Source organism: Podarcis gaigeae, assembly GCF_964106915.1.
Source record: "Podarcis gaigeae genome assembly, chromosome: 15".
Taxonomy (NCBI): Eukaryota; Metazoa; Chordata; class Lepidosauria; order Squamata; family Lacertidae; genus Podarcis; species Podarcis gaigeae.
In genome coordinates, this window is record NC_139692.1 from 32,810,004 (window position 1) to 32,829,674 (window position 19,671).

Consider the following 19,671-nt stretch of genomic DNA (forward strand, 5'->3'; position numbering starts at 1 on the left):
AAGAAGACCTCCTCTACCAATCTCAGCAAACAACAGAGTCTCTAGGAAAGGAGGCTGGCTTTCAGTTAAGGGGAGGCGGTCTTTTAGGGCTTTAAACACCAGTGTGAGGGCCCAGAAACAAACTGGCAGCCAGTTAGGCTGCTTTGAAATGGGATTTATGCGAGATCTAAACAGAACCCCAGGCAGTAATCTGGCTGCTACATGTTGGACCAGTTGGTTTTCCTGAGTCGTATTCAAGGGCAGCCTCACATAGCAATATCCCTGTCTGCAAATTCCCAGAGCATGGAGTATACCATACCCCGCAAGTGTCCCATTTTAAGCAGGACACCCTGGATCAAAGAAGCCAATCCCACACTCTGTTTGGATCCCAGAAGGTCCCATTTTTGGGTCTGGCACTCTGGTGTGAGCCATCACACCAAACCGCCAAACCAGAAGGCACTCTGGTGTGTGACCTTGCTGACAAACACCGGACCTGAAGGCACCGCACCCTTCCTGACACCCTAATTTTGGGGATAAAAATGTCGGGAGGTTTTGTCCAAAAGGTACTCTACCCATGCGTCTTTGCCATGGCCTACAAGACGCCTAGCGTGGTAGGGCCTCTGCTAACAAAACCCCTCTTCCTCTCCGATGCCTTTAGCGTCCTTCGGATCATTCCCTCTGGCACAAAGCCATTACATTTTCCCCAAAACCTCTTCTCTCTTCCTGTGTCACTCATCTTCTTCTCTTTTTATATCCTCCCCAAGAATGAATGTAAGCAATCTGTTGCCATAGCAATGACAACTTCGCCATCACCCGGGAGTCCGTAAGTACTTCAAGCGCCTGGCTTCTGTCAGCAGCAAGCACTGTCAACTTTCTTGCATTGTCGCCTGCCTCTCCCCCCCCCCCCCTCTCTCTCTCTCTCTCTGCCCTCCAATTTCTTCCCACTCCTGGTGGGTTTTTAGAACCATTAATAACCTGAGGGAGAATCATATTATCATTCCTCCAGAAGCACCTGGGGGGGCCTGCAAGATCCCCGGCTAGCTGCAGTGCGGAAGTGGGAAGAAATTAAATTCGCTTCGCGTATCATCGTGAAGCCTCCTCGTTCGCATTTTCAGGGGGCAAGGAAACAACAAACAGGACCACAGCCATCTTTAGAAATTCGCTGTCCTGAAAGGAACTGGCGATACTGGTGGAAGGGCCAGATTCTGGAGGAATAGACCTTCAAGCATTTATTTATTTTATTTGTCTCGTAAAAGTTATACGCTCTGCTTGATTGTCAGAAAAAGCCCTCAGAGCGCTTTACAAAGAGGATAAAACCATGGTATTCGAAAGTCTGGGAGACAACTATTTTAGAAAAAAATTACTTGAAAATTGTCCAAGGTCAAAGTAAAAAAGGCACATTCTCTTTGGTATGGTGTGATTTCATTACTTATATAAAGGATGCAACAGATGGATCTGTTGCCGTTCCAGTGTTTAAATGGATCTGGCTGGGGCAATGAACTGAAGTGTTAGTATCATGTTTGAGTTTTTTTCTGTGTCTTTCCTTCTGTAGTTTTCTGAAACTTGACCTCTGCCTGCAAATCCTATTTTTCTGGATAGCAGATATATTACTGGTGCTCAGTTTTTGGTTTTTCTGCTTGCTGATTGCTTTAATGCAGTGTTGGCCAAACTTGGCCCTCCAGCTGTTGTTGGACTACAACTCCCATCACCCCTAACTAACAGGACCAGTGGTCAGGGATAATGGGAATTGTAGTCCCAAAACAGCTGGAGGGCCAAGTTTGGCCAACACTGCTTTAATGTTTTGATGTTTCTCTCTTTTGGAAGTTTACTAGTATTGTAGAGACCATGCTCCCTGACTTGATTGTGCTGGCTCTTGGACTGCTGTTTCTCTCTCTGTATGTATGTACTATAAAAAGGAGTAAAATTATTTACAACAACAACAACAAATCACACTCCTCTGAATTTACAGTTCAGTAACTTGCACCAAAATGCATATATTAAGATGAGATGTGCATGGAAATGCATTAATATACTACTACAAAAATAGCAGAAAATCATCCAGTACGTTAAGAAAAATTGCAGAAGTGTTTATTACGCTAAATCCTCAGTAAAATGCTGGTGAATCATCACAAGGATTTAATGATAATAATAATAATCGACAAGCTGGTGTGGAAATGTGGAGAACTGAATGTATGAATGGAAAAAAGAGAAACTGATAGAAATCAGAATTGTCACATACTCCCATCCCTGGGGCACAGGTAATGCTGCAAGACAAATCAAGGATTCTCTGTGTTCTGACTTCGCTATTTATAAGCAACAGTTACCCATGAGCACACCCACACACACTGGCACTCTAATAAGCGCTGGCTGGAATTATTAGTATTATTAATTTATTGATTGCCTTTTGCATCTATGTCTATGTACAAACAAATGTTGGCAAACTCTTTATGGTTCCCATAAACGTGAGATAGGCAGGGTATAAATAATAAAATTATTATTATTATTATTATTATTATTATTATTATTATTATTTGATAGGTAAAGGTAAAGGGACCCCTGACTGTTAGGTCCAGTTGTGGCCGACTCTGGGGTTGCGGCGCTCATCTCGCTTTATTGGCCGAGGGAGCCGGCGTACAGCTTCCGGGTCATGTGGCCAGCATGACTAAGCCGCTTCTGGCGAACCACAGCAGTGCACAGAAACGCTGTTTACCTTCCCGCCGGAGTGGTACCTATTTATCTACTTCCACTCGACATGCTTTCGAACTGCTAGGTTGGCAGGAGCAGGGACCGAGCAACGGGAGCTCATCCCGTTGTGGGGATTTGAACCGCCGAACTTCTGATCGGCAAGTCCTAGGCTCTGTGGTTTAACCCACAGCGCCACCCGCGTCCCTCTATTATTATTAGATAGCAGTATATAAATACTGGAAACTCCCAACTGACAAACATCCAGTTGATACCCGCATAGTGCCAAAATCAGAAGTGACCTAAAAGCTTCACTCAAAGGACAAAATGAAGCCAAAAGCTTTACATGAGCCCCGACAAAACGAGAATTGCCTTTACTTCTATAAACAAACAAACTGATGGTAGCTGAATTAATTTTGCCTCCTAACTTTCCACCAGCTCTCGCCTTATCCCAGTGGCTTCTGGGCACAGGGTTGTGAACAGCAGCTATTGTGCTATTTTCATGAGGACTAGTGTCATTTCAGATCTCGGGCTTAACTAGTGGCAGAGAACCGGTGTTGTGGTTGGGTGTCTTGTGAGTCAGACCTCTTGGCCCCACAAGGTTAGCATTGCAGCTTTCATTTTTCCTGAACATATTTTGTTATTTTAAATTAGCCTCCCGCCCGCCTTTCCCCCCCTCCTTGGGTAAATTTTGTCTGATTGTTGCTTATATGTGCAATTAGGGTAATTGCGTCTGATTATGCAAATGCATGTCATTGTGTAATTAGAAGCTGGAAGATAAAGTATAATACATCCATGGGCTCCCTCTCCTTTCTTCCTGTCTCCTTCCCCTCCCCCATTGTTCTGAACTTCCCGAACTGGCTATAATAATGCAGAAAGCAAGTGATTATTGTGATCGCTCTTGACTTTGGGATGAAATTGTTCTTTCGGAGCCCTGGAGTGCTTCGGAACAGATTTTTAAATGCAAACCTTGCTGTATGGCTAGAGTAGGCTGGTCTGCTTCAGCTATTCAGCCACCACTAATGTGGGCTGTAGAAATGATAGAGAAAGCAGGGTACCTTGCACACCAGGTCCTGATTCAGCGACAGTTGTGCCCCAGGAAGTAGCATGAAAGAATGAGAGTAACGAGAGCTACAGTCCTCACCCCCTGTTGAATTCAATAGCACTTACCGTATTTTTCGCTCCATAAGACACACTTTTTTCCTCCTAAAAAGTAAGGGGAAATGTCTTTGCGTCTTATGCAGCGAATGCGTGGTCCCTGGAGCCGAATTGCCCAGGGGCGAAAAGCAGATTGTGCTTTTTTTTTTAAGAAAGAGGGAAGGGGGTGTTGAAAGGAAGCCGCTGAGCAGCTGATCGGCAAGCGATCAGGAGGGAGATAAGGGATGCTAGCTATAAAGGAGGCTGCCTGGGACGGGGGAGGTAAAAGCACATGGATCCTCAGGATTTTTACATTGGGTCACCCCAAATTCACCATCAGATCACATAGCATGTCCATGGCTACAGCCTGCACCAAACAAATCATGCATCCACTGTTTTGTGGGGCCGCAATGGCGCAAAAATGTGGTTATAAACCACGGATCCACATGGATTCTCAGGATTTTTGCATTGGGCTACCCCAAACTCACCGTCAAATCACATATCATGTCTGTGGCCACAGCATGAGCCACAAAAATCATACATCCACTGTTTCGTTCAGAATATATATTTTTTTCCTGTTTTCCTCCTCTAAAAACTAGGTGCATCTTATGGTCAGGTGCGTCTTATGGAGCGAAAAATACGGTAGCTAGACATCTGTCAGGGATTCTTTAGCTGTGATTCCTGCAATGCAGGAGCGGAGAGGGCTCTTGTGTTTGAATCCTGCTTGTAGGTTTCCCAAAGGCACCTGGCTGGCCGCTGCTGGACTAGATGGGCCATTGGCCTGATCCAGCAGGCTTTTCTCGTGTGCGTACAGACAGAACTCAAAAAGATGAATGGCTACCATTAACAAACAACAACTATTTTTTTCTCTCCCATCGTAGGTCAGGGCAAGGGGTTTAGCTATATCACTGAGAGATTTCTGACGAGAGAAACAAATTCCTTGATGTCCTGGGAAGATGGCAAAGGTATTCCTTTTATGGCGGCTCCTCTCTTCCTGCTATGATGCCTTTCGGATCAGTACTCCTTTGATCTGCCCCTAAGCTTGCCATAAATAATGCAAGGGAGGGGGATTCAACCCAGCTAGAGGAAATGCCGGCCAGCGGAGCCTAGATAAGGTTGCCACATAACGTTACTCCTTCTACTACGCCCCTGCAATCAAAGCCAAGATCTCCATTTTGCATGCCTTCCCCAGAGACCTGAGGGGAAGCAAATACGTCGCAAGATGCACCCAGCCATTTTTTTAGCCTGAGGTGAACCGTGGTTTTGGTGCCAGTGGTCTATCCTCAATCAAATTAGGTTGGTGTTGTGGATTTCTTCAGTAACTGCACTGTGGTGATGTTTAAGTGGAGTCCCCAGGCTTATATAGAGACATTCACTTGTGTTAACTCTACGCTTGCATAGTCACGTTCTCAGAGCAAAAGCATGCCTGCACGATCTGAGCTGGATACCTGGTTTAGCAAGAAGAACAGGGTGCCAACTCTCTATCTCTCTATTCCCTGTTTAGGGAAGCTTTTAATGTTTGATGCATTACTGTATTTTAAAATATTTTGTTGGAAGCCGCCCAGAGTGGGGAAGCCCAGCCAGATGGGTGGGGTATAAATAATAATAATAATAATAATAATAATAATAATAATAATAATAATAATAAATACATATATCTTAGGGGCTGCCACAGAGAAGGCCCTCTCCTGGGCCAGCCCCCCTGAACTTCTGAGAGAGGTGGAACTACCAAGAAGGCCCCCTCTGCTGATCTTAACACCCGGGAGGGTCTGTGGGGAAGGTGGCTGCCTTTCAAGTATTTGGGGGTCTTTTGGACTTTGAACACTAAGATGAGCGCCTTGAACTCTGCCTAACAGATTTCCCTAAAATGCATATTTATGCGCACTTTCCCCTACTACTAGTTTTTGTTTATTTTTGTTTTAAGAACCACCTCCTGAAATTCAGAGAAGTGCAAGATTTGGAGGGCTGTATTTGGTTTCTGGGTCTTGCTTCAGGAAGTGGGAATGCGGAAGGCTGGCATCGAAACACAAACTGAACCAACTTTTCCCTCCATCCTTAACCTCTGTTGCATGCAGACCTTTCATTTTGCCATCGAGCAGCAGTTGTGTGTCGCATATGCTTTTAAAAAGGCAGCTGCTCAGCACTACAAAGGAAAATGGCAATAAACTAACTGCCTTTTCCTGAAATAGCATGGGGCAGATTTTACTGCCACGCTGGGGTTCTTTTCAGCAGATGCTCTGCAGGGAGGGAGATGAATTGCGGACAGTTAATGACCGGGGATCTCCAAGGGGAACATGAGTTTTATTTGAAACAATTTCATTTCCTTTTGGCCAGGTGCCCAAACATCAGCAGACAGTTCCTTCCCCTTGAGCAAGGAAACGTATTGTTAGGGTTGGAGAGGGGGGATGTCTTACAAAAACCAGCAAAATACCCTGCCATCCCCTGCCATTCCTTTGCTGTCCTCTTACACAACTAGAATTAGAGGATATTGTTCCAGCAAAAACAAACTCTTTTGAGATTGCAGCCACATTCATACTGTACGCTTAAAGCACTTTCATGCCACGTTAAACAGTCATGCTTTCCCTCAAAGGATTCTGGGAGCTGAAAAATGGCGGGAGTAAAGGGAAATTTGGGGGCGGTATCCCGGCATACAGTTCTTTCCTTCTGTTTTCAAGGGTGAATTGTGCAAGAACTGAAAGATAAAGGCGGAGAAGGCGGGCAGTAGCGACATTGTCCCAAAATGTTTGTTGTGCCCAAGACCCTAACCACTATGCTGCACTGTCTCTGTGGTTTGGGTATCATTTTATTTGATGTCATTTTATTGAAATGGTTTTTATTTTTTTAAAAAATGAGTGGTAGTAAACAAGGCACATTTTGGTAGGGTTGGTCTTGATGCGCCTTCCTGAAGGAGTTGGCTAGAACCAGCTGCTATTCTCTCCTAACTGGTTCTGCGTGGGTATCCTTAATTTGCATCTTCTTCCTTTGCCCCTTGTCCTTTATTATTGTTGTTGTTGTTGTTGTTGTTATTATTATTATTATTATTATTATTATTATTATTATTATTGTTACGATATTCCAACAGTAAACAAAAGGCTATGTGCATCACCCTCTGTTGGCTGATAGCATCTCGGTCCAGTATACCTGAAGTATACCTGGCCTCGGTCCAGTATACCTGAAGGAGCGTCTCCACCCCCATCATTCTGCCCGGACGCTGAGGTCCAGCGCCGAGGGCCTTCTGGCGGTTCCCTCATTGCGAGAAGCAAAGCTACAGGGAACCAGGCAGAGGGCCTTCTCGGTAGTGGCACCCGCCCTGTGGAACGCCCTTCCAGCAGATGTCAAAGCGATAAACAACTACCTGACATTCAGAAGACATCTTAAGGCAGCCCTGTTCAGGGAAGTTTTTAACGTGTGATATTTTACTGTATTTTTGGTTTTTATGGAAGCCGCCCAGAGTGGCTGGGGAGGCCCAGCCAGATAGGCGGGGTATAAATAAATTATTATTATTATTATTATTATTATTATTATTATTATTATTATTATCATCATCATCATCATCATCATCATCATCATCTCCGGACAGGGAAAATTTGCATTGGCCCTGTTCGCCTCAGGGAAAAGGAGGAGGAAGTTTTAACAAGAGTCCTCCCCTTCAGTCCATATTGTGACACACTGCCAGCTTCCCTGAGTTGGGTGAAAGATGGGAGGTGGCCAGAGGTCTTCCCTGCGAAGGCACCCTCTATTTCAGTGGTTCCCAACTTGGGACCCTGCGGACCCCAAGAGGCATCACTCATCCCATCCAGGGGAAAAAATGTAGCAAAATTCAGAGCTGGACTAGTGGGGGACAGTGGCCAAAGGCCCTTGGCTTGAGGGTCTTCCACCCCAGCCTTAGGCCACTTCAAACATTCATGGCTTCCACCAAAGAATTCTGGGAGCTGGCGTTTGAGAATTCTTACAGTGGACCTGTTGCCTTCGCAAAGCCACAATTCCCAGAGTTCCCTGGGAAGAGGGATCAACTGTTAAGTCACTCTGGAAACTGTAGCTCTGTGAGGGGAACGGGGATCTCCTGGCAACCCTCAGCACCCTTAATAAACTACAGCTCCCAGAATCCTTTGGGGGAAGCCGCGACTCATAGCTCTTTAAATGTACAGTCATACCTCGGATTGAAGTAGCTTCGGGGTGAATATTTTCGGGTTGCGCTCCGCGGCGACCCGGAAGTAATGTAGTGTGTTACTTCCGGGTTTCGCCGCCCATGCATGCGCAGACGCTCAAAATGACGTCAAGCGCATGCGCAGAAGTGGCAGATTGCGACGCGCAGATGCGGGTTGTGTTCGCTTCAGGATGCGAACAAGGCTCCAGAACGGATCCCGTTCGCATCCAGAGGTACCACTGAACGGCATGGAGGCAGCCTTAGAAGAAAGAAGGGGAAGCGTTTTGGCAGACATGGTGCAAGGACGCTTCTGCTTTTCGTGTCGGAATGAAGTGGCCGCACTATTTCTAAATCAAAGCAGAAGGAATGGAGGAAATGATGAAACAGGGGAGGGTGCTGGTTGTGTGTGAATCCTTTGCAATAAGAGGCCTGTTTGGGATTCAGACAGTCCGTGGTTTGCAACGCTGATCGAACAGTTCTTTGCTGTTGTCACACCGCGACCTTACCATGCCTTGCCCTGCGTTCTTGTCATTTGCTTGCATATCATTGCGCAGTTGATAGGTTTCCAATGGTTTTGATTTAGTGTCATGCTGGCATCCAAGCTGCTCTGGTTTCTGTTTTTGACTGTGTTTTAGGGTTTTTCAACATGTGAACTGTCCAGGGAACATGCTTGATTGGGTGTAGGGATGGGAGAGAAATATGATTCAGCTCACATTTAAAGGTGAATCCACCCACTTAAAGGCAAATCTATGAAATTTGCAGTTTCCAAAATAGTCTAAGAACCAATACACAGCCATCTTTAGAAATACACACTTTGCTGAATTTTGCACCACAGTTTTCCAGTCAAGTAATATGTTTTTTAAAAATACCTATATGTGAGTGAAATGTACATAAAAATGCATATTCTTATTCTTATTATACTACCCTTCATCAAGGATCACAGGGTGGTTTACAATATAAGAACACAAATATACACAACACATATCATTGAAAATAACATTCAGAAAAGCATTATATTAGGGGAAACTGCTTTGCAAAAATGTGCATGTTAAACAGCATTAATATCTATACATTGAAGAAATTCATGCCAATGAACTTTCCCAAGGACTTTTTTAAAAATCTTAAACTGATGAAGAAATATGAAGACGTGAATTTATTATTTATTTGTTTTTAAAAACTAATTTTAATTCAGCAACATGTAAGAAATAAGGACATAATGAGGAAAAATACCATTAAATTTAAACATGCAAACAGAAAATATACAGATATTGGTTGCTGTATTTGCAATGATTATTCCTATTGCAGCGTAATCACATATACTTTTAAAAACAATTTTCTTTATTTGTTAGTGTCAGGATGCTGTCCTCGGGGTCTGATGACATTCACAGTGGCTGGAAACCACAGCATAGGAGAGGGCTCTTGTGTTCGAATCCTGCTTGCTGGTTTTCCACAGGCATCTGCTTGGCCCCTGTGAGAACAGGGTGTTGGACTAGATGGGTCACTGGCCTGATCCTGCAAGCTCTTCTTATGATCTTACTTAGTTACAACTACGCAGGCTTGACGATGACTTTCTGTGATACTTTCCAGGTGTCCATGCAGCAGGATCTCCACCTCAGATGCTTCCCATGAGCCACACCGCTCCAGCACCCTCTGTTGTTGTCATCTAAGAACGCGGAAAGCAACGAATTGAGGATGGGGGATTCTGCAGCCGAGACAGCAGTCCAAATCCCCGACGTCTGTTGCAAAGACACCCAGACGGAGCTTGCCGAGAGAGTCGCGGCAATCCACGTTGCCGTTGGCCCCGACGCCGCCGACCAAAACGGTCAAGGAACCATCGCAGAGAATGACGTTGGGTTCTCCAAGATGGCTGCCAACAACCAAAGGAACGGGGTTGATGTTGATTCGGGAACATCCGAAGAACTAGATGGTGCTCACGAGTTGCTTGCCCCAAAGAGGGCTCCAGCAAGACCCATCCTCTCTGGCCGGAAATACTCCCTTCAGGAAAAGCCCGCGGGGAACTACTTGGCTTCTTCGGATGCCGCAGGCTTTGGTCCTTACGCCACGGGCCCTTCCACTCACATCTCGCCACGGATAGTGCGGCGGCCGACGATAGAGTCCCATCGAGTCTCCATTTCAGATGCTGCGGTGGGTTGGCTCTCCCTTTTGGATGGATGGGGTGTGCTGTTAACAAAGGGCGGTTGAAAAATACATTTTTGGTGAACTGATAAATGAAATTCACACAGCCGGCTCTGCCATTAGACAGAGTGAGGCAAACTCCTCTGGCAGCCATTTTGGGGGGCTGTGAAAAGGAAGCAAACAGATAGTTATTTAATGTATTGTTATTAATGCTGCTGCTGTTGTTACTACTGCAGTTTTACAGTCGGGGAGTGAGAGAAGCAATTGTGGGATTATCTATCTGAAGCGCTGACATAACTTGACTAACTTTGGTTTGGGATGTGGGAGGAATTGGTTTGTGTTGAAAGGGAAACCTACTTAATTCGCCCCTTTCTGAAGCAATATGTGAACTGAGACACAGCCATCCTTTGAAATTTGCACTTCTTTGAAATTTGAAATGAAACACATTATATTAAGGGAAATTGCCTTGCAGAAATGTGTACATTAGGTAAAACACTGTGTATTTATTAATGCAATCCACCATTTAACGTAATCTCCACTCCATGGTCCTAAGTCCTGCCTTCTGGAGTAAACGTACCCAGTAATAGAATAGTTTGGTGGCATCTGCAGATTTGATGAGCATCCCCTCAATTCCTTCATCCAGGTCATTTATAAAGACGTTGAACAACAACGGGCCCTGGACAGAACCCTGCGGCACCTCACTTGCCACTTTTTTACAGGATGATGAAGAAGCATTAATGAGTACTCTTTGGGTTCAGTCAGTCAACCAGCTACAAATCCACCTAACAGTTACCTCATTCAACTCACATTTCCTTACGAGAACATCATGGGGGACTTTGTCAAAAGCCTTACTGAAATCAAGATACACTATGTCCACAGCATTTCCCTGATCCACCAAGTTTGTAATTCCATCAAAAAAAGAAATCAGATTGGTCTGGCATGACTAATTTTTGAGAACCCCATGCTGGGTCTTAGTAATCACAGCATCCTTTTCTAAATGCTCACAGACCGACTGTTGAATTATCTGCTCAAGGACCTTCCCTGGTATCAATGTCAAGCTCTGTAGTTACCAGGGTCTTCCTCCCCCCCCCCCTTTTTGAAGATGGGGACATTTGCTCTGCTCCATCTTCACACGGCAGCTCTTCAGATATTTGAAGACCACTATTGTGTCTCCCTTAATCTTCTTTCCACCTGCCAGCCAAAGCAGGCCTGGAGATCAAATGTGGCCCTTCAGGCCTCTCTGTCAGGCCCTTGAGACCCTCTCCAAGCCACACCCCTCACCCTCCCATCTCTCACACCCTCCTTGAATGTTCTCCCCTGGCTGGGATGTGTTTTCCAACTCTAACTATGCCTCTTGCTTGTCTGGTGGGAGGCTAGAGAGGAGTGGGTGGGCATAGGTCAGGCATAGGCAAACTCAGCCCTCCAGATATTTTGGGACTACAACTCCCATCATCCCTAGCTAACAGGACCAGTGGTCAGGGATGATGGGAGTCGTAGTCCCAAAACATCTGGAGGGCCGAGTTTGCCTATGCCTGGCATAGGAACTAGCCTGCTTTACAGAGCTAATAATTGCATTCCTTGCTCCACCTACTTTTGCCTCTGGCCCCACCCACCCCTGGCACGCAACTCCCGGAAGGTTACCCAGACACGAATGTGGCTCTCAGCAGGTGGACAAAGTGTTTACCCCACCTCGCATCTGAACGTAAGATGCACCAGGCTGCAGGCCTCCCCCCAGCTCGACTCAGCATCAGGAACTTATTTTTACACGCCAAGTTTTTTCTGCTTTCAAGTTGCCACGCTGTTGGCTCCGTGTGTACCTTTGGCGCCTGTCTTTGGGGAATTCTAGCAGCGGCTGGCTCATGATTATTTTATCAGCTGACGTGTGCCACATTTCCCAGCACACGGTGCACACAAGAGCAGAATATGGGCACAGTTTGAAATTTTAATGCGGGCAAATGGTGGGCAGGTGCCTGATTGTTGGCAGCTGTGCTAGGAAAAGCAATCGATAGATAGATAGATCGGCCAAAGTGGCCTTCCTTGTGAGGGTGGTGGTGCCCTGGAGTACCAGCAGAAGGTCTCACAACACTGTTCTATTGCAGCATCAGCTTTTGAGGAGCAGAGCCCACTCCGTGTGATGCGTAGACAGACATATTTGTACAGTGCTGCAGCAGGAAAGCATTTTTTAATATATATAAAGAAATGTACAAACAGTGGGGCCAAAAGGTCATGAAATCCGGTGGGATTTGTTGTAGTTCAGTTGCATTTCTGCATGGAGTGCAAATACACACAAGATAAGAATAGATCGACCCATTCAAAATGACAGCTGCTGCAAATAAAGCTGTCTGTCGGGCTGCGCTGTGCAAAGTTGACATCGGAAATGGGAGAGAAACCCAGCGGCCAGAAATAAGCTTTGCCAAGTCATCCGGGTTGAGTGTCCTCACTGCCTCCTGTGGGAGTGAGTTCCATAGGTTAACAATGCACTGTGAGAAGAAGGTCATCCTTTTATCTGTCTGGAATCTGGATGACCTGGAGTTCTAGTGTTTCTGGAGCAGAATAAGAACCGCTTTCTCCATGCCATACATAATATTTTTAAGTTCTATCATTTCGCCGCGCCTTTTCTCCAAAAGATTCCCAAATTCTGCAGTCTTTCCTCGTAGGTGAGTCACTGCATTCCTTTGGTCATTTTGATGGCTCTTTTCTGAACCTTTTCCAACCCCTTTTTGGGGCGAGGCGACCAGAACAGCACAAAGTATTCCAATCGCCTCCTCCCCTGCCACCGTCTTTCCTGTTTAGACACATTTTCGATAGGCAAGTTGTTCAGCGTGGCATGGCATTTGCCCCACCCCAAGACGTCTTTCTCCCTGAGCCCCTTTCTAGTGACATTCAGATACATTGGAATACTTTCCGAAGCGACACCTTTCCCCCGGTGCAGGCTGCTTGGGGTCATCCATCACTGTCAGAGGCAGCGTTATCCCTCACACCGTGGTTGCGAGTCATTACCCAAGTTACATCCCTGGTAAAAACGAAGATGAGATCAATCACAGCTGTTTTGTTGGCTTATTCCCATTGGTGAAGATTCATGATGGATTGGTGGCTGCCTGCTGTGCTACACAACTGAGGCTACGCTCGTGTCAACAGAGAAGGATTGCATTCTTAGACAGCAATGCATTTTAAGACCTTAGGCCTGGGGTTAAATGCAGCCCTCCTACCCTCTTGTATCAGGTGTCTGGAGCTTTCCCCCCAGCCACACAAAACCCAAGCCATTTCATCAGAGGCAGAGAAGAGCAGAAGAAAGGTTTGTGGCATCCGGCCAATGGCCCGTCTAGCTCAGCATCATGGCCTCACAGTGGCTACTCAGACACCTGTGGGAGACCAGCAAGCAGGACCCAACTGTGGAGGCTAATAGCTTTGTCCAATCCTCCTTTAAAGCCATCCAAGTTGGTGGCTCTCACTGCCTCCTTTGGGAAGAGAGTCCCGCAGTTTAACTCTGCCCAAATCTTTTATCTGCCCCAAATCTTTTAACATTCAGCTCCGTTGGATGTCCACAAGTTCTAATGTTAAATGATGAAGCAGAGGAAATGTCACAGAGCCAAGCCAGCAGTAAATCACACCGTTCAAAGTTGGAGTTACAGCCGTACCTTGGTTTTTGAATATCTTAGTTCTTGAACGTTTTGGCTCCCAAACAGTGACTGTTCCGGTTTGCAAACTATTTTTGGAAGCCGAACGTCCGACGGGGCTCCTGCAGCTTCCAATTGGCTTCAGGAGCTTCCTGCAGCCAATCGGAAGCCGTGCTTTGGTTTCCGAACGGCTTCCATTTGACTTCCAAGGTACGACTCTATTTGCAAAAACACAGTCTCTATAGACTTGGCTGAGTGTCAGGCCTAATGAGCACAGCAGCTCATCCCCATTGGTGCTCCTCCATGACTTCAGTTGCCAAGACTGAAAGTCCCTGCGTCCCCACAGCCGTCCCCTCTTCTCCATGACTTTTTCCAATCAATCGGAGACTGTGCCTGTGTGCAGCCTGTCGCTGCTCCACCTTTTTCATTCCTCTTCTGGTTCTGGGAGACATAGGGAGGAGAGGAGCTTGTTGCAGCAGGAGACACCCGTGACTCTTCTCTAGCCTGATTCATCTCTGTCTCTTGATCTCCTTTCTCCCTGTGACCATTCAACGTTGTCCCACCACCGCTCTCCAAGCTCTGAGCCTTCTTCCCTTGGTGGCTCCCCATCTGGTTCTTCCTACCATTCCTCTGCGTTCAACCAGCCCATAACAAGAAGCCTCTTACTCCAAGATATAATATATAATATAATTTATTATTTATACCCCGCCTGTCTGGCCGGGTTTCCCCAGCCACTCTGGACGACTTCCAACAAAGTATTAAAATACAGTAGTCTGCTAAACATGAAAAGCTTCCCTAAAGAGGGCTGCCTTCAGATGTCTTCTAAAAGTCTGGTAGTTGTTCTTCTCTTTGATATCTGGTGGGAGGGCGTTGCACAGGGTGGGTGCCACTACCGAGAAGGCCCTCTGCCTGGGTCCCTGTAACTTGACTTCTCGCAGCGAGGGAACCGCCAGAAGGCCCTCTGCGCTGGACCTCAGTGTCCGGGCAGAACGATGGGGGTGGAGACACTCCTTCAGATATACTGGACTGAGGCAGTTTAGGGCTTTAAAGGTCATCACCAACACTGAATTGTGCTCAGAAATATACTGGGAGCCAATGTAGGTCTTTCAAGACCAGTGTTATGTGGTCTCGGCGACCGCTTCCAATCACCAGTTTAGCTGCTGCATTCTGGATTAGTTATAGTTTCCGGGTAGCCCCACGTAAAACGCATTGCAGTAGTCCAAGCGGGCGATAACTAGAGCATGCACCACTCTGGAGAGACAGTCTGTGGGCAGATAGGGTCTCAGCCTGCGTACCAGATGGAGCTGGTAAACAGCTGCCCTGGACACAGAATTAACCTGCGCCTCCAGGCTGTGCACCTGGTCCTTCAGGGGCACAGTTACCCCATTCAGGACCAGGGAGTCCTCTACACCTGCCCGCCCCCTGTCCTCCAAAAACAGCACTTCTGTCTTGTCAGGATTCAATCTCAATCTGTTAGCCGCCATCCATCCTCCAACCACTTTCAGACACTCACACAGGATCCAGGGCTGAGTTGTTAGAAAAATAGTCTTCTGTACAGGCCTTCACACCCTTCTTGAGTGTTTTTGCTTGGCTGGAATATGACCTTCAGCCCTGATGATACTTCTTGCTTATCTTGATGGAAGATAGAGAGGGGCGTGTGATTATAGAAACTAGGCCAGTGTAGAAAGGTAAAAGTCCCATTCACTGCTCTGCTCACTTTTGAATCTGGCTCCGCCCACCACTAGAATGTGGCCCCTGGAAGGTAGCCTTGGACAGAAATATGGCCCTCAGGCTGGAAAAGTTTCCCCACTCATGTTTTAAGGGGAGGATTGAACATAAAGCTGAACGGCCGGCTGTATTATGTTCTGTTTTATTCAGTTTACAAGCTGCTTGCTTAAGATAAAACTATACTCTAGGTGACACAGACAAAATTAAAACATTGCACATTGAATTGTGCAATAAAATTCAATAAAAATCATAAATCAATTTTTAAAAAAACCCTCCCTAGCAATAAAATCCAGTCATAAAATCCAGCATAGATAGATGCCGATTAAAGCCGCAGTTAAGAATCTGAGAAAAAGCAGCTCAGCTAGAAAAACTAAAAAGAAGAAGAATCATTTGTCATCGACCTGCGGAGATGAAATTAAAAGAGCAATTAAAAGAGATGTGTTAAAAGGCTTGGGAGCACAATAAAAGGTCTTTGGCTGGGAAGGAAATGAAAAGGGACTCTCTCAGGATAGCATTTCACAGACCAGAAGTGAGGGGTTTTGCAGAAAGGCCCTCTTCATCTTAAGAGCCCTCAGGATTTCATTGTGTGGGGCACTTGGAGAAAAAACAAACTTAAAACTTCCCAGCAAAAAGGCCATAGGTAAAAGACCTGATAAAAAAGGAATATTTTTGCCTGGCACCTAAAGCTATGTAATGATGGCGCCAGGCAAGCTGCGCTGGGGAGAACGTTCCACAAGCAAGGAGCCACCACTGAAAAGGCCCTGTTCTTGTGTTGCCACCCTCCAAACGTCCCATGGAGGGGGGCACACAAAGAAGGGCCTCAGGTGATGATCACAGCACCTGGGTCAGTTCATACAGAGAGACAAAGTTCTTGAGGTGTTGGTACCCTGAGCCACATAAACCTTTATGGGTCAGAACCAGCATTTTGAATTGGGCCTGGAACCAATTGGTAGCCAGAGCAGTTGGGCCAGGACTGGTATTACACACTAAGAGGATTTTGCCCTGGTAAGCAACCTGGCTGCCAAATTCTGCACCGGCTGCAGTTTACAAAAAAGGAATACCATTACTTCGATCATAGCATATTACTACAAATAAACGAACTACCAATAAACCCCAACCATGGAGGCAGAGCATGGCGTGGCTTGTTGCCATCAATAGTCCTATTCTCCGTGAATTTGTCCAATCCTCTTTTAAATCCATCCAAGTTGGTGACCACCCCCTGTCTCCAGTGGGAGGGAGTTCCATAGTTTAGATACGCACTGTGTGGCAAACACGGCCCTAGTAAGTGTGTTTAGGGTTGTCGCTTTCATCAGTGAGTCCATTAATCAGCTAAAATGCACCTGATGAATAGACCCAGATTATTTTGCCTCATGTATCCTCCGTTAACAAATCCCAACCCAGACTTAGATGGCTTGGTTTGTTATGCTGACTACAGCGTCTGGCAGAGGGCAGACTTTTCGTACAAAAATTGGCCGGAGGCGGCAAAAAACCTTCAGAGCGAGCTGCCTTCGGAGCCCGATCGCATTTGACAGCCTCTCTGCCCGGCAGCGCCTCCTCCCTTTTGAAACGGAAAGACTCGCTTCATGCATTCAGCTGAGGGAAGCGGACCCAGCAGCTCACTCAGATTGTGTGACTGAGGAGAAGTGACAGGCAGAGGGAACCTGGCTTGCCTCTGAGGGTGTACTTTTCCTGTCTGCAGATCACAAATACTAAGGGGGTATTCTTCCTCATCGCCTCACAATGAAGCTGGGTTGCGGTGCTCAGATGCCATTATTAGCTCTCGCTGTTGTCGCTGAATTTGGGGCGAGGGAAGAATTCGGTTCAATTTGCATCGAAAGGCAAATATTACCTAATTCACAGTATCCAAAACAGCTCGCAAATTGAAACACAGCCATCCCTTGATGTTTGAAAGTATTCACATTTTTGAAACGCAGTTTCTCCATCCAAGATAATTGTGTGCCAAAATGCATCTGTTGAGACGTGCATTAAAATTCATGTGTTGGCGAAAAGGACATACAGAAGTGCATTGTATTATGGGAAACGTAACTTTCAGCGGAAATACGCTCTGTGGAATCAGGGATATTGGGCAAAAGTGCATCTGTGAATGTTTGCATTAGGAGAAATTCTCACAAAAATGCTGATGGGTTTTCGTGATTACTTTAAAAAAAAAAAGTCAGCTGATGTGGATGTGAGGAGAGCTAACAGGAAAAATTAGAAACTGACCAATTTGCCCATATCAGCCTCCAAATGCAATCCTTTTGAACTAGCTACCCTAACTGCATCTCTATTTCTACCCCTGCAGGATTGTGTGCAGCTGAACCAATATAAGTTGAAAAGCGAAATAGGCAAGGTATGTAACCACAACTCTTCCTCAACTACTTCATCAGAAGCACATTTTTGGGGTTCTATGCAATTTTATTCTGTATATGTTTATTAAAAAAACTTGTTGATGGTTATGTATATTTTGGTAATTTTATTATGCCTGCTTTTAAATATCTGTTTTTAATTGCTGCTTCTAATGACCGTTTTATACTATTTTATGCTCCAAGTTCCTTCCGTGCTATCTTGGAACTGTAGGTAGAATGCAAAATCCTGATGGCGACTCCTTTCATCCTTCCTTCCAACTGAAGATATATGAGCAATTATACTTCCAAGTCCTCTTAGTGTTATTCAGTTCATACGTAACTAATAAAGGATGGTTTCCATCGTAAACCTTTTGCAAAATAGAGCAACCCTCCTTCCCCCCCTTTTTATACACACAGTTCCATTTGATGTTATATTCCGTATTTATAATCCAGTTTCTCCCATCATCGCTTGTACAAATATAATTTGAACTAGCATTCAGAGGAGAGTTGCTGAATCATAAATGTAGAGAAGAAAACTTTAAATAAAGAAGCCGTAGGCTCCCGTCCCCACCGTCTTTTGCACCAAATGAAATCTTATCTCAAGTTCAAACCGTAATGTCCTTGCAGTTGGTTTTTTCCGCATTTAGCGATCTCATCTCTTCTAGCACGCACCTGTAATTTAGTCCAATTAAGCTCTAATTAACAGGAGAACCTCTGCTTCTTAATGGCAGTGTTGGAGGGTTTTCGGCAGGTGAAGGTGCTTTTGCACTCAGTGCCTCCTTGCCCCCCGCATTCCATGCCAGAGCAAGAGCCAGGTAGGTTTGAGACAAACTGCTAATGAAGTGAAGCCTGCCCCCCCCCCTCTGGGGGGAATTTGCAAGGATAATTACCCTCAATCATCCTTGTTTTTCCTTCGCCAATGATGCCAATGATCTCCTGATGTCGTGAGGGCTGCCTCCATTAAGGCAGAGCGGAACCAGAAGCCAACGTGTCATTTGATTGTGAGTTTTTGAGCCGCTGCTGATGTCTTGGAGCCCTGCCATAATGCCGGCTCACTCTTAACAAAACTGATGGGGCTCAATGTGCCGAACAGGTGAGGTTGCAGGAATAAGGGGAAGGTGCTGTTGTTGACTGCACCGATCCAAGCCTCTTCCCGGTACAGGCAGCAGGTAAGCGGAGGAACGGCTGGTGTTCTCCTGCCTGCCTTCGAGAATCCTGTGCCAGCCTCCTGCTACAGAGATAATGACTGTGTATATCGAAATTTGCACATGGCAGAGTTCCCAGCACTGCAGCACCTGGGCTCCGCGTGACGAGAATCAGAGATGTCCCCTTCCTCTGCCCTTCATGGAAAAGAGCCTAAAGTCTGCGCTCCAACACATAAGTGTCCCTGGGAGGCAGCCCAACAGATAAGCATGTTTTGCAAGAACATGAGAACAGCCAGCCCTCATGCTGCCTTCCCAAAACTGGTGCTGGGCTTTTGGAAGGAGGCGCAAGGCCCTGGCAGGGTCCTAGAGCCCTCCCACCTCCTTCCCAAGGATGGGAAAGTGCTAGCTAGGCTTTGGCAAGGAGCGTGGAGGACTCTAGGACCTCCTTAGCACCTCCTTACCTGACCTTGGGAAGTCAGGGGGTGGGAAGTCATAAAATGTTGCTGGAAAAAGGCATGTAGCCCTCAGGCCCCCCATGTTGGACCACGCTGGCCTGACGATTGAATTTTGGAAGTCTGTGGGAGGTGGCCCGGGGTGGAGAAGAGGGAATTGGCTACATAAAAAAATAACCCATCTCCCCATTCCACTGACAGAAGTTCTCTGCCTGATCAAAGAGCTTCCCATCCTCTCTTTCAACCGATGAAAAGGTTTGCGTAGGTAGATCATCTGCCTTTGAACTCAGTTTAGCTCCTTCC

The 19,671-nt window shown here is 46.1% G+C and overlaps 1 protein-coding gene across 2 annotated transcripts in view; it reads left to right on the forward strand.

Annotated features, from left to right (window-relative positions):
* Positions 1-19,671, forward strand: part of CAMKK1 (calcium/calmodulin dependent protein kinase kinase 1) — an 84,528-nt gene that overhangs the window by 23,639 nt on the left and 41,218 nt on the right. For both annotated transcript variants that reach the window (XM_083714592.1, XM_083714591.1), the window contains exons 2-3: positions 9,533-10,090; positions 17,729-17,776. In XM_083714592.1, coding sequence (XP_083570718.1) covers positions 9,638-10,090; positions 17,729-17,776 — 501 coding nt within the window. In that variant the 5' untranslated portion in view covers positions 9,533-9,637. The remainder of the gene's footprint in view (positions 1-9,532; positions 10,091-17,728; positions 17,777-19,671) is intronic.